Below are 15,177 nucleotides of genomic sequence, written 5' to 3' on the forward strand. Positions count from 1 at the left end.
ATTGCTATGACATCCCAGTTTCATGTTCCTAACCATGCCCTGAGTTCATCTGCCTTCCCTGTTAGGCCCCTTGCATTGAAATAAATGCAGTTTAATTTATTAGTCCTACCTTGTCCCTGCCTGCTCTGACTGTTTGATTCACTTCTGTTCTCAACTGTTTTATTGTATCACTGTCTCAAAATACATCGTGTGCTCATTTTGTTCTCAGGAGTCCCTGTTTTCCTGTCAGTGAGGTCTTCGAAAGTCATGTCAGAACTGTTTCAATTGATGCTGTACTTACTATGTCTTGTACTTCTTGTTTGGTGTCTATTAATCCTCCAAATGTTTTTGAAATATAATAATGTGAAAGTTACTAGAAATGTTCATGATTTTTGTTTGATTATTTTGAACAATGGCAGCAGCCTGCATTTATACAGTACCTTTAATGAAGTGAAAGGAACTAAGGTGATTCAAAAATGTCTGATAATTTGTAATAGCAGGGGATAAAAACATGGAAAAGAGAAGTCTATGTACTTTTTTTCCTTTTTGTTTAAATAGTTTACTTGCTATTTTTGCTTCCAATTTTCCTCCTTTGTCTCCTGGTGATACTCCCTCATGCTGCAGTGTAACTCCATAGTTAGTAGCAGTCTCTGAATAGTTTGCCTCTTTATGCCATTATTTATATCTGATCCTCTTGTCGGTTGGCATGTTTTTCAACTGTGGCAAATATCACAGCTGAGTGCAATGCTTGCTTCATTTAATGTTCACAAATCAATCATGTGAAGTAATCCTGGCTGCACCATTATCAAGCTAAGTAGGATTATGATTTTTAAAATTGTTTTAGGCCGTGATCTCTTTTTTTCCTTCATTTTAGATCTTGATAGTGTATCCATGCTTTTTGCAAAGTGTATTCCACATCTGAACTGCACGTTTTTAGATGCTGTATCCATGCTTTCAGAAAGTGCAGATACAATTGCAATAGATGAAGACATTCAGAATCATCATCATTGTCTTTTAGTAATATTGCATCTGGCTCATATGTATGACAACAGGTAAGAGGTTTTATAAATTGCCTTTTCTAAAGAAGTGGGAGAATGACAGATTAGATGCTACAGCAAACAGTTTATTAACCAGCGCCTATGGGACCAGGACTGTGCTGTTGATCAAATATTCCAGATAATCAATAACCACAATAGAGTCATACAGGAAACAGATCTTCCAGTCCCAGCCAGTCCATGCCAAACATAATTCCAAACTAAACTAGTCCCACCTACCTACACTTGGTCCATACACCTCCAAACCTTTTTTATTCATGTATTTGTCCAAATATCTTTAAAGCACTGTAACTGTACCCGCATCCAACACTTCCTGTGAAAGTTCATTCACACATGAATTACTCTGTGTAAAAACAGTTGCCCCCATGTCCTTTTTCAATCTTTCTCTTCTCACCCTAAAACACATGCTCCTAGTCTTAAAATCCCCCACCTTGCATTCACCTTTTCTATACCCTTCATGATTTTAAAAACCTCCATAAGGTCTCCCCTCACCTCCTACGCTCCATTGAAAAAGTCCCAGCCTATGCAGCCTCTCCTTATAACTCAAACCTTCCATTCCCGGCAATGTCCTGGTAAATCTTTTCTGAACCCTCTCCAGCTTGGTAATATCTTTCATATCAAAAGGTGACCAGTACTCCAGAAGAGGCCTAACCAACGACCTGTACAACCTGAACTTGACATGCTAACTGTATACTCAAAGGTCTGAGCATTGAAGGCAAGCGTGCGAAACACTTTCTTAATCACTCTGTCTACTGTGATGCAAACTTGAAATATTATGTCTGAATCCCTAGATCTCTCTGTTTTACTACACTATACAAGGCCCTACGTTTAATTGTATAAGTTTATTCTTTATAAAGCAATTTAAACCCTGACCAAGTGAAGCTTTGAGATATAACATCCCTCAAACAATTTATGCAAAAACATCAACACATCTCCAAAAACACACAGGAAGTAATTGAAGTGTAACACACGGGGTATTATATATCACTGTTATTTACAGCATAAATACTTGGACATCATGATAGATCATGGTATTTGAGGTATATAATTTTTGCCGTTTTATCAAGAGTGCCAGTTGATGAAGTACCAGTTAAAACAAAGTTTGCTCTATTAAACCAATAACAATCTGCTTTTTTAAAAAAACGTAGATGTCAGTTAGCAATCCTGAAATTTCTTCTTAGTAACCAGTTCCATTATTCTTCATATAGTGAATGCATTTTTCTATTAATGTTGCCTTTTTATGAAAGTTATATTATATGAGACTACTTCTAATATGCTGAGATCTCCCATATTTTATTTATTCTTCCTTATTAATTGTTAGAGCATCACAAATCTTTTCCCTAGTCACTTTCTTTGATTTATAGAGGTAATTTCTTTTTTACTTTGTCAAAGTGTTTGCTGATCCACTTAGGGATTACTTTTTATGTGATATAAGAATCTATCTATCCTCCAGTTTCAATATTATGCCTCCATTAGAGTAGAATAGAGTAATTTTTATTTGTCATTTCTACCATATACAACTGATAAAGTAAAAGCAATACAGCGTTCCTCCAGGACCAGGGGTGCTACATTGACAACACAATCTACACAATTGTACACAGTGAAAATGTGTAAGAAGTGCAAAACACGCAAGTTACAGTGTAACAGAAGAATGATGAATAATAGAATTTTTCTAGCAGCATTGCAAAAGACTTTCAAATGGGAAAGAGTCCGATTATACTGTGTTAAGGAGCCTGATGGCCATGAGAGACTATCTTCTGCCAGATGACAGGAGGGAAAAGAGTTTTGAGTGAGGGGTGTGTGGGGTCTTCCACAATGCTCTTAGCTTTTTGGATGCAGTGTGTGGAGTAAATGACTGTAATGAAGGGAAGAGAGACCCCGATGATCTCCTCAGCTGTCCTCACTATCCATTGTAGGGTCTTATGATCTGAGACGGTGCAATTCCTGAACCAGCCAGTGATGCCACAGTTCAGGGTACTCTCAATGAACCCTCTGTAGAATGTGGAGAAGTTGAGTGGTGGGGGTGAGCTTTCCTCAGCCTGTGCAAAAAGTAATAATGCTGTTGAGTTTTCTTGGCCTTGGAACTGGTGTTGAGGGTCCAGGTGAGATTCTCCGCCAGGTGTACACCAAGAAATTTGGTGCTCTTCGCAAACTCCACGGGGGAGCTGTTGATGTCCAACAGAGTGGTCGCTCCTGAAGTCAACAACCATCTCTTTTGTCTTGTCCATGTTCAGAAACAGGTTATTGGATCTACACCAGTCCATTAGCGTTGCATCTCCTCTTTATATGCTGACTCGTTGTTCCAGCTGATGAGACCAATTACGGTTGTAGGATCAGCAAACTTGATGATGTGATTTGACCTGTGCATCGCTACGCAGTTGTGTGTCAGCAGGGTGAACAGCAGTGGACTGAGCACACAGCCCTGGGGGGCCCCCATGCTCACTGTGATGGTGATTATGATGGTTTGGAGATGTTGTTCCAGATCCGGACTGACTGAGGTCTCCCAGTCAGGAAGTCCAGGATCCAGTTACACAGGAAGGTACTTAGGCCGAGCAGACTCAGCTTTCCAATCAGGTGCTGAGGAATGATAGTATTAAATGCAGAATTGGAGTCTATGAACAGTAATCTGATATGGGTGTCTTTCTTCTCTAGGTGGGTGAGGGCCAGATGGAGGGTAGTGGAAATGACATAATCTGTTGAGCGGTTGGGTTGATACACGAACTGCAGGGTATCCAATGAGGGAGGCAGCAGGGTCTTAATATGCCTCATCACAAGCCTCTCAAACCACTTCATGATGATGGGTGGAAGTGCAACAGGGCAGTAGTCATTGAGACAGGCTGCTGAAGACTTCTTTGGCACGGGGGAGATGGTAACCTTGAAGCACGTTGGAACTATGGTGCAGCTCAGGGAGATGTTGATGGTGTTCCTGAGAACATCCGCTAGTACGTCAGAGCATCCTCTGAGTACTCTGCCAGGGATGTTATCTGGTCCAGCAGCCTTACGTGGATTGACTCTGCATAGGGTTTTCCTCACGTGGGCAATGGTAAGACACAGCACCTAGTCATTGGGAGGGGATGTGGACTTCCTCACTGCTAAGTCGTTTCATGCTTCAAACCATACATAAAAGTTGTTCAACTCATCCGGGAGGGAGGCATCACCAGCACAAGCTCCTGGATGCCTTTTCACATGCTCTGCGTATCACCACTGAAAGTGGCTGTGTATTCTCTGTGCATGTGCATGCTTTGCCTCTTTGATGGTCCGGGTCAGGTTAGCCCTTGCTGTTGTTAGGGCTGCCTTGTCATCTGTTCTGAAAGCAAAATCACGGTCCTCAGCAGCACACGCCTTTGTGATCATCCACGGCTTCTGGTTGGGGCGAGAAGTGATGGTCTTGGACATCACTTGCTAACGTGGCAAATCACCGACACCTTATACTCCTGTAAGTTGATGGATTGCCTCTGTGAACACGCGCCAGATAGTGCACTCAAAACAGTCTTGAAGAACAGAAATGACTGTTCATTTGCTCTTCATTATGCATTTATCCAAGATAAATCTTTAGTATCATTTAACCAATGATCAAGCCTCATTCAATTGGGTGTGCAGAAAAGTACACCAGGAGTAGCACTAGCCATACTTAAAAGTGAGATGCCACCCTGATGAAGTTGTAATACAGATCATGCATGCTAAACAACTGAAACAACATGCAAAAGACAGCTAAGTGATCCTACAACCAATGAATCTGAGCAAAACCCTCCAGTCTTTCCACATAATTGATAGTGGACAACTAAACAATGAAATGGTAGAGTAATCTCTATAAATATCCCCATCCTTGAGGATTGGGGAGCTCAGCATAAAAGGCAAGGCTGAACATTTGGAGTAACTTTTAACAAATAAACTGTTTAAAAAGAGAGAAAAATACACAGACTTCTCCATGTTTTTATTTCTTGTTATGATGAATTATCTTTATGTATCTTAATCTGGAAATGCCGAATGGAGGAGCCAACATGCCTCCTACTGTATTCCCGAACATCATAATGCCAGTCTTCAGCCATTTCAATTCACCCCATGTGATATCAAGAAATGGCTGAAGGCATTGGATACTGAAAGCTATAGGTCCAGACAATATCTCAACCGTAACATTGAAAACCCCAGAACAAGCTGTTCCGTTTCCATGTTGTTCCAGTATAGTTACAATACCAGCATGTACCCAACAAATGCCCAAGTATGTCCTGACAACAAAAGGTAGGACAAATCCAATCCAGCCTATCCTATTCTCCCCATTGATGTGCAGCAAAACCCAGGACAATATTCAGGCTGGTGCTGATAAGTAGCAAGTAACATTCACATTACTGAAATGCCAGGCAATAACTGACTCCAGCAAGAGACAATCTAACCATCTCTAGTTGAAATTCAGTGGCATTTCCATTTCTGAATTTCTTAGTATCAGCATCCTGGGTTTTATAATTAATCAGCAACTGGACTGGAATAAACCATTCAACTGTTGGCAACAAGAACAGATAGTATTATTGAATCCCATAGTATCATCATCCTGGGGATTACCATTGACCAGAAACTGAACTGGAATAGTTATGAACATACTCTAGCTACAAGAGCAGGTCAGAGGCTGGAACTTCTGCGGCAAGTAACTCATCTCATCTGACTCCTCAAAACATACCCAACATCTTCAAGACATAAATCAAAAGTGCAATAGAATACTCTCCCATTGCCTGGATGAGTATAACTCCCCTTCAAGAAGCTTGGCCCTGTGTACCACCTTAAACATTCACTTCCTCTACTATTGACACAGTGGCTACAAAGATGCACTGCAGCAGTTCACCAAGTCTCTTACAGTAAGACCATCAAGGCAATGTGGCTGTTTGGGCTGGGAAGAATTCAAAAAAAGGTTGGGCAGACAGTGCCCTGAAATTGAGCAGCTGGTGGCAGGTTGAGCAAGAGGGTCATAGCTGTCCTGTTTATTGGATGCAAAACAGAAAATTGCTTATTAAATGAGAATTAGGAAAAGCAATATGGCTAACATCCTGGATGTAGTTGAGCTCAGTAATGGCTGAAAACTACAACTATATCACAACAGATAATTGTTTATGTGCAGTGTTTCTATCTAAAACATTTGCATAAGATTTGCATTAGGAATACTTTCATTGTATCAGCGATAAATTCTAAAGGATGAAATCATTAGCAAAGGAATTTTTAGCATGTGCTACTTAGTTTTTAATATGTATTTACACACAATGTTGAGTATTGGCTTAAGCGAGCTGCGCAATTGAGGCATGGACCATAGTTTACTACTGTGTGGTCTAATTATTAATATGTCAATGCCAAGAAACTATTTATCTTATAACATTTCGCCCTTGAAATATCTGTAAATATTAGTATATAAAAGATCAATGCATTGGGTTGTAATTTTCTTGTCTGCTATTTTGATGGGAATAGCTTGCTTAGAAAAGAAAGGGTTGAACATCTGTTGAAACAACTTAAGGGTGTTAGGCATTGATTGGGGGTGTTTGATTAAATCATGGTATATTCCTGGTAATTCAAGATCAGCTATATATATTTATTTGTTCAGAGTCAAGTATTCAAGTATATTTTAGAACGTTTAACTTTTTTTGCTTCTTTAGATTTTTTTCAGAAGGTCCTGTGTTCACAGCTATCAGTAACTTCTTACACACATCCTTAGTTCAAGGACATTCACTTCCACCCTTTGTACTTAGAGCTGCTCTCTATCTGTTGTCTGTGTGTCAAGAAAAGTGCAGCAGACTGGACTGGGTAAATGAATATTTTTATTGTTTGCTATGTGTAGAATAACATCTTTTGGTGGTTTGGTTGTACACAATATTTCTTTTAAATACTACTAAAAATCAACAACTTTATAAAACAAGAATACTTAAAATGTATGTTAAGATAACAATGGGGAATGTATCACCAAGGACTGAGGCTAATCTGTATTCAACAAAGATCCTAAACTTGGGAAATATAATGATTTTGTGCATGGCTGTGACTTTCATTTTTTCTCTCTAACAAATTATATTTATATAATTTAGAAATACAGAGAATAGCAAAAGGCACTTCACACAGGTATAGGGAGAAATATGGACATTGAGCCAAACAGTAAGACATTAGGAGATGTGTCTAAAGGTATGGTGAAATAGATGGGTTGATGAAATGAACAGGTGTATGGGCTGAGGCTTTTATGGGACTAAATGGAGAGACAGAAGGGGCTCAGTTGATTAATTATTGAAAAGAAGTGCAGTAATCATGTTTTCAGTTATTTTCCACCCTTTCGGCGATAAGCTAACAGCATATCAAATCTGTGCTACCTGCTCAGCATTATAATTGCTTTGTTCAGCTATTACTCCCAACATTATGTTCTTTCTGATATGTAGCCCATGAAAAAAGTAGAGAAGCTGGGCAATAATTAAACCTAGCTGCTAACTATATGTGGGTTTTATGCCTTAAATAAGTGCTTAAAAATGTGTTGCTGGAAAAGCACAGCAGGTCAGACAGCATCAAAGGAACAGGAGAATCGATATTTCGGGCATAAGCCTTTCTTCCTGAATCTACAACATTTTATACCACAGGAATAAAGAATGAAAAGGGATTTTGTAAGGAATAGGATGAGAGTGAGAGTGGTGGCGATTAACATTGCAAAAGCAACCTTACACAGGATCACCAAAAATAGGGACAGGAATAGCCTGCTACTAAGATCAGAGAAGGATATAAGAAAGAAGGATAAATCCTACTATTAGATTTAAAAAGTTCAGAGACATTAGCGAATTCAGTCACCGTACTTTCATATCTGGAGAAAGACCAACAGACTTTACAAAGATACTCTTAGATGTACCACATTAGCCAAACATGGCTTGGATGGATATTATTCAGATCCAGTAAAACAAAACCCATATCAGTCAAACCCAGAGAAACAAGCCAAAGTAACAAAAGAAATGTAATACATGTTGGGAAATCAACTGATTGAACCAAGTCAGAGAAATGTGAGTTCTCCTGTCCTATTGGTTTCTAAACCAGATAATTCAATTAGATTGTGAGTAGTCTATGGGAAAGTAAATACAGATTCATACCCTGTTCCCAGACTACTGCATAGATAGGATTAGCAGTGAGTCATTCTTCTCTAAAACTGGCTTGTTAAAAGGATACTGGCAAGTATTATTGATGAGAGCTAACAAAATGTCACATTTATCACATGTGGAGGATTGTACCAATGGCAGGTGATGGTATTAGGATTTAAGAGCGCCTCAGGCACATCTCAATTATTAATGAACAGTCATAGCTGAAGTGTATAATTGTGTAGTTTACTTGGATGATAGTGTAGTACATCGTGCTACATGGAATTAACATGGAGAACAATTAGAAAACCTGTTTACACAATTGGCAGCCAGGATAGTATTGAATCTAGAAAAAGTGAATTTGCAAAAGTGAAGGTGACATACTTGAGACATGCTCCAATGCTTGGAAGTTTACGTTTGGCTTGGAAACTTAAACTGTGGTTTTTGTTCAAAATTTTAAAAAAAGCCTGAGAGGTTGGTCAAAAGAGTTTAAATCTACAGCCATTTAACATAAAAATGTGCATATATTCAGGACAGAAAATGAATTGCTGATGCCTTATCCTGAATGTAAAATATTATAAATGGACCCAGAATCAATCTCTGTAGAACCCAGCTGGTCACCGGCTTCCAGACCAAAAAACAACCCTCTACCACCACCCTCTGTCTCCTACCGTAAAGCTCACATTTGCAGCTTATTTTATTGATTTATGCCAGCAATGTCCCCTTTAATTTAAAAAAATCTTAATTTTTCCTTCTAAAACTTTCTTTCTAAACCTGGCTTTCAAGTTTAGAAACTACTGCTGGATCAAGATCTAAAGAAAAAATGGTTAAATCCAATCTAATGATATTCTTCCTCATTTATGAATTATATTGGAAATAAAGTTTAAAATAGAGATCTCTGGAGCAAAGGAAGAAAAACTATTTTGAGGGAAGCCCAGTTTAGGTTCTTCTTTAAACATATAGAAATACCTATCTATATACAAACTTTATGGGTTGTCAAAGTGTGTTTTAATTAAAGCAAGTTTTGATGTATCAAAAGAATAGTTGTTTCAGAAGAGCCTGGCCAACAAGACTTTGAATTTTCTTTAATATTAGCCACTAAAGGAGAACAATAGGGTAATTGCGTGTGGTGAAGATCAGTGGCGAATGAAGGAAACTGTAATTGATGTGGGGCTTTTGGCAGCTTCCCAACATCAAGCCTATTGTTTCTTTAATATCCTTTTGTGGAGGCTTATAGCAGGCCTTTGATTTCCTGTGTCAAGAACAGTTTGGTTTCTATATTGTATCTTCAGATTGAAGGAGTTCCCGGAAATTAAGAAATAATCCATGAGGAAATCTCAGAGCAAACCTTCAAGAAGAAAAATATATTTTGATCACTGCCTCTCATTCTTTTAAGTTTCATAAATATAGGTTTTGTCTGCGTACATTTATGGATATATCCTGCCAGGAGATAGTGAGAACTGCAGATGTTGGAGAGTCAGAGTGGATAGACAGTTGAACTGGAAAAAGTACAGCAGGTCAAGCAGCATCAGAGGACGGAGGGGCGTTGACGTTTCAGGTCGGAACCTCTCACCAGGACTGGGGGAGTGGAAGGGGACTGCGAAATGCACAGAGGGAGGGGGTGGGGCTGGGGGAAAGGTAGTAGGATGGTGATAGGTGGATGTAGGAGGGAGGTGACTGTGAGTGGTCAGTGGGAGGGTGGAGTGGATAGTTGGGAAGGAATATGGGCAGGGAGGGTCAGGTTAAGGGGGCAAGGTGGAAAGGGAAGGCTGGGCTTGGGATGAGGTAGCGAGTGGGAAGATTTGGAAGCTACATATCCTGCCAGGATAAAATAATAATGCAGCAATTGTCTTGAAGGCAGAGTACTGTTGAGTGTTAATCCAACTCAAACAGAAGTGGCTTCAGTGGATTGGGAATGTCCACAGGATGGAAGATTGTTGCACACCTGAGGACCTTATGTAATGAGATCGCTAGAACTAAATGACAAGTGCACTTGTGTCTTTTGCTGAAAACAGTATTTTTTAAAAAGTAAGTAACTGCTTTTCCACAAGTGAAGAACAGCCAGCTGATACAAATACGGAATAGAAATGGTAAGTTGAGGGTTGGATTTGAAAGTGTAGAAAAGGAAAGCTGAATGCACTGGAACTATAATTTGTAACACAATGACAAACACCAAGCCCACTGAATTTAAAGAGATGGTGGAAACTGTAGGTTAGGCAGAGAATGCATTGAAACCAATCCCTTTACTTCCAAGGCACTAACTCATATTTAAGCTGCTTTCTTCCGTCTTATATACATGTAAAATGTGTTGCTGCTTTTATTTTTATTGGTGGCTGAACTCTGATTTCAAATTCTAATTCCTCCCTATTTATTATTCTTTAGTCATCATTTTGCTGTTTCTAAAATTTTTCTAGTCTTCTGACCTCCCACAAGTCATTGCAATATAATATGCCTTTTCTTTCAATTTCATAACTTGCTGAACATCCTTAGCCACAGATGTTGCATCCTTCTAGAGACTCTTTCATTCTATTGATTGTGTATTTTATTTTTGAAAAGTGGTATGGATTATTCATTCAAATATCATCATCATCGGCAGTCATTCGCAAATGAGGATGACTCTCTTCCACTCTCGCGACAGTCCGTAGATGGCTGTACATCTTGATCCGGCTACCACAGGCTCTGTTACATTGGGGTAGAAGGTGGTCACACAAGGGGGTGGATGGGGTGTTGGTATGGCAACAGGCTCCTTTTGCTGTTTTCATCTGGCTTCCGCTCTTTCCCAATGGCAGGTCTTGAGGTGCTTGATGCCTACTCGGATTTGCTTTCTCGGATTCACCTTCATTTTGGATAGTCTTGGGCTAATGATTCCCAATGTCTGTTGGAATGCTGCACTTCGCCAACGAGGCTTTGAGGGTATAATTGAAGCATTTCCTCCATCCATCTGGGGCTTGCCTGCCATTTTGAAGCTGGGATTAGATGCGGATGATATGCCCAACTCATTGTAGTTGATCAAGGGTGGTCAGTACCTTGGTGCTGGGAATGTTGGCCTGGATAAGGAGGCTGATGTTGGTATGTCTTTCTTCCCAGTGGATTCATAGGATCTTGCACTGCTCCAGTGTCTTGAGGTGTCTGCTGTAGACAGTACACATCTCAGAGCCATACAGGAGGATGGGGACCACCACAGCACTGTAAACCATGATCTTGGTCTCGGACCTGATGTCATTATCTTCAAATACCTTTTCCTCAGGTGGCTGAAGGCTGCACTAGCATACTACAAGCAGTGCTGGATCTCTTTGGCAATCTCTTCACCCTTGGCCAACAGGACACTCCCTAAGTATTGGAAGTGCCATTACTTACTTATTGTCTTAACCTTTTAAACCCATTTCCCCAGTCCACTACAGCCAACTCTGTCTCCATACTTTTGTGATTACCTTTTTAAAGTTTAAAATTTTAGTTTTGGGCTCAAGTTGTGAAATATTATTGTGTTATGATTACTCTAGCCTAGAAAATCCTCTGCTATGGGGTCATTAATTATTCCAGTTTCACTATATATTGTCAGGTCTAAAAATGCCTGTTCCCTTGTTGTTCCCGAACATATCGATCTACCTGTCCAGAATGCATTCTTCGAACTCATTTTGAAGGCTACCTTAGCAAATGTGATTTATCCAATCTGCACGTGGTGCAATTTTTATCATGCAATGATCCCGAGGAATGCTGTGTATATAGTGAACCTGGATCTCTTTTGTCATCTGTATTATTGGTTAGTTTTCCCAATGCTGCATCTTATCTTATTTGCTGCTTCTGTTTTTGGTTTCCTTGTACATCTTGCCATCTATAATTCTCATTGCCACTATCTCTTGCATTTGCTTTTCCCTTTGATCTTTTGCTATCCTTTTCCTGTGCCCTTTCCACATCTCCAATGTCTGTATTTAATTCCTCTCCCCTTACTGTTTATTTTTACTTTCACTTACCTTTACCCTTGCTTAACCACTGTGAACCTTTCCCTCAATTCATCTCTATTCACTATTCTGTTGCTTTACCTAGGTTCTTTTCTCTTCAGCTCTCCCTTCTGCTACTGTTACCCTTTCTCTCCCTTAACTCTTACCACCATCCCTCACCTTTTTTTTTCTCTCGCCCAGCATTATGTTATCATCTTAACCTGTCACTGTCTTGCTGTCATAATTCCTGCTCTTCACCTTCCCTTTCATTGTTGCCTCTTGCTCCTCCACAATAATTTGCATAAGAGTAACAAAAACAGAAACTGCTGAGGGAAACATTCAGCAGGTTAGGCAGAATCTGTGGAGAGAAACAGATAAAACATTCCAATGTGCTTCTGAAGACCATATGGAAGAAATATTAACAATAAGCAGAAGATATTATGTAGAGTGACTAAAGCTTATTCATATAAGTGGAATTTAAGGAGCCATTTGAAGGATGGAATGTGATATAGTTAAAGTGTTTCATAGAAAATTAACTATGCAGTGTGGGCCTAGGCAGGTGAAGATACAGCCATCAAAGATGGGGCTAAAGAAGAGGACATTGCATGAAACAGTCAAAGTTAGAAAACAGTATAGGGATTCAAACACAAACATGAGAATTTTAAATTGAAGGAATGATGCCGATGTCTTTACTGCTGAACCATTTGTACCCACTCCTTTGTATCCCATTGGCTTATGTTTCCATTATGGTACAAACTGTAATTCACATGCATTTAATTGTCTGTTTGTCTTCCACATGCAGCTCCAAATCTCAATTTACACTTTCTTTTTCAATAGAATGTCTGGACAGTTGGTTGTTAGTCACCTTTGAAAAGCAGCTGTTTGCTTTTTAAAACATCATAGTAAAATGTTGTTGTACAGTATGCCAGTATAGTGATTTTTAACTTGGTTCTTCCTCTTTTAATCAACTATCGCTGTTTAATGTCAATTAAGTGAGGAAATGCCAATGGTGTTTGGAGCAACACTGATAATGAGAAGATACAAAATAGGAACAAGATTGGTTATTTGGTGCTAAAAACACCCCTGCCATTGGATATGACCATGGCAGTTTTACCTCATCTTTCCTTATTTTCTCCATGTCTCTTAATACCTTTAGTATACAAAAATTGGTTCTTCTCTAAGTTTAATATTTTCAATTGCAGAGCATCTATTGGCCTGAATTTCAGCTTAAATCAACACACCTGGTGGAGAGGGGAGTGTCAGTCAGGCACATGAGCTTAGAGATTAGGATACCTCTGTATCCTGTAGAGTTTTAACTCTGTCTTGACTATGACTCTATCAGAAAGTTTACTGTGTCACCAACTGGTTCCCTACCTGGAATCTAACCTGATGGGGTCACTGCTGATACTGAGGTTACTGGGAAATGGGTGGAGGGTGGAGGTGAGCAGTCTTGGTTTAAGGAAGTAACAGAAGATTGGAGGCCTTTAGCTAGGCAGGGTGCAAATATGAAATTGGAGGCTTGGGAGGAAAGTTGAGAATTGAGGTTTTGTGCGAGTGGAATCAGGGGACTGAGAACAAACGCTAAGGCTCCAGTCTTTCTTTTTGGGGAGAGGATTGGTAGGTTGAGTAGGAGGCCTTAGGAGGTGATGTTGAGAAATAATTCTGAGGCATTTTAAAGATTGTTAGGATTGTGGGAGGAGTTTAGAGTATGGGAATTCCCGATCCCAGACAGGCATGCCAAACTGCACATGCTGGAATCCAAAGTAGACAAGTAGCAGGCTGGAAGAACATAGCAAGCCAGGCAGCATCAGGCAGTGGAGAAGTCAACGTTTCGGGTATAATTTCAGGACCTGAAGAAGGGTTATGCCCGAAATGTTGACTTTGCCACCTCCTTATGCTGCCTCACTCACCGCATTCTTCCATCCCCCTGCTTGCCTAATCATGGAGACAGTCAGCTGAACCAAATCAGCCTTTCCACTTCTGTGTTCACAATACAATAAAATTAAAACCTTCAAGACCCTCAAAACTAACCTTAATGGTTCCTAACCAGATTTCTGAATAATCAGTTCCAGATTTTGTGAATAATCAATTTTTGATTGTAGCTTATATCTTTAATATAGCAAAATTAAACAATAACAATCTAATTAGTCTATGCTTTAAACTTAAAAGCCTTTGTTTTCAGCCCCATTCCCAAAAAAACCCACAAACAAACACAATTACAGGATAAATAAAATAACAAAACTGGCCAGATTACTTGAGTGGTTTCCATGATGTGTTGTTCCACAGCCATACATTGTGATTTCTTGGTTGGTTTTCTGAAGATGTTGATTACAGGTTGCTCAGATGAAGGCAGTAATATAGTACTTGTCTTAATTTTCTATGATCAAAGTTTTTAATAGCTGCTAATGGGAGGTTAGGCAGAGCACTTTCAGATCTTCATGCTGTGGCATCAACAACCAGAATACCTTTCCACAGAAAACACAGTGCAAAACCCAGTTCAAACCCTTTACACTTCCAACAGACTGACTATATCCTCCACAAGGCTCCATTTACCATTCAGCATCAACCATCTGCTTAAGCATAACATCTTTTCAAATCTTGTTGGAACCAGTTCCAAGATACTGACCTTGTTAATAGTCAACTTCTGCTATCTGTTTAAACATAATGCTCTTCCCTGGTGATGAAGCATCAGCAGAATCTTTTGATCAGGAATCAGTTTGCTATTAATTTTCTGGCCTGACCTTTCAAATAAACAAAAGCTTGTTCAGTCTGTTTTCCTTTTTGCATAAATTGTTACCACAGTCCAAAGGTTGACTATAGTTCACAGTTCCCAGTTCATTGCTGCAAACCAAAATTGATTAAGCAATAAAATGAAAAATTAGCAAGGGCTCTGAAATGCCTTCACCCTCAAAACAAGAAATACTGTTTTCTAAAAAAAAATGGATTTTATAACAAAGTTATGATTTGGAGGTGCCAGCGTTGGACTGGGGTGGACAAAATTAAAAACCACAAAACACCAGGTTATTTGGAAGCAGCAGCTTTTGAGGCGCTGCTTCAGCTTTTCTAACAATAGATACCATCTCAGCTCAGAGAATACATTAAAGGTGTGAGGTTAAAGTCTGTCTGTGT

General features: G+C 39.5%; 1 protein-coding gene across 1 annotated transcript in view; it reads left to right on the forward strand.

Moving 5' to 3' along the window:
* The window catches only part of mei1 (meiotic double-stranded break formation protein 1), a 174,931-nt gene that overhangs the window by 95,820 nt on the left and 63,934 nt on the right, over positions 1-15,177 (forward strand). Inside the window, exons 14-15 of the mRNA XM_087978115.1 lie at positions 854-1,031; positions 6,668-6,815. Of these exons, the coding sequence (XP_087834241.1) occupies positions 854-1,031; positions 6,668-6,815 (326 nt within the window). The remainder of the gene's footprint in view (positions 1-853; positions 1,032-6,667; positions 6,816-15,177) is intronic.

Source organism: Chiloscyllium plagiosum, unplaced genomic scaffold (genome assembly GCF_037043375.1).
Source record: "Chiloscyllium plagiosum isolate Xiang-an unplaced genomic scaffold, Cpla_swu_hap1 HiC_scaffold_33, whole genome shotgun sequence".
Classification (NCBI taxonomy): Eukaryota; Metazoa; Chordata; class Chondrichthyes; order Orectolobiformes; family Hemiscylliidae; genus Chiloscyllium; species Chiloscyllium plagiosum.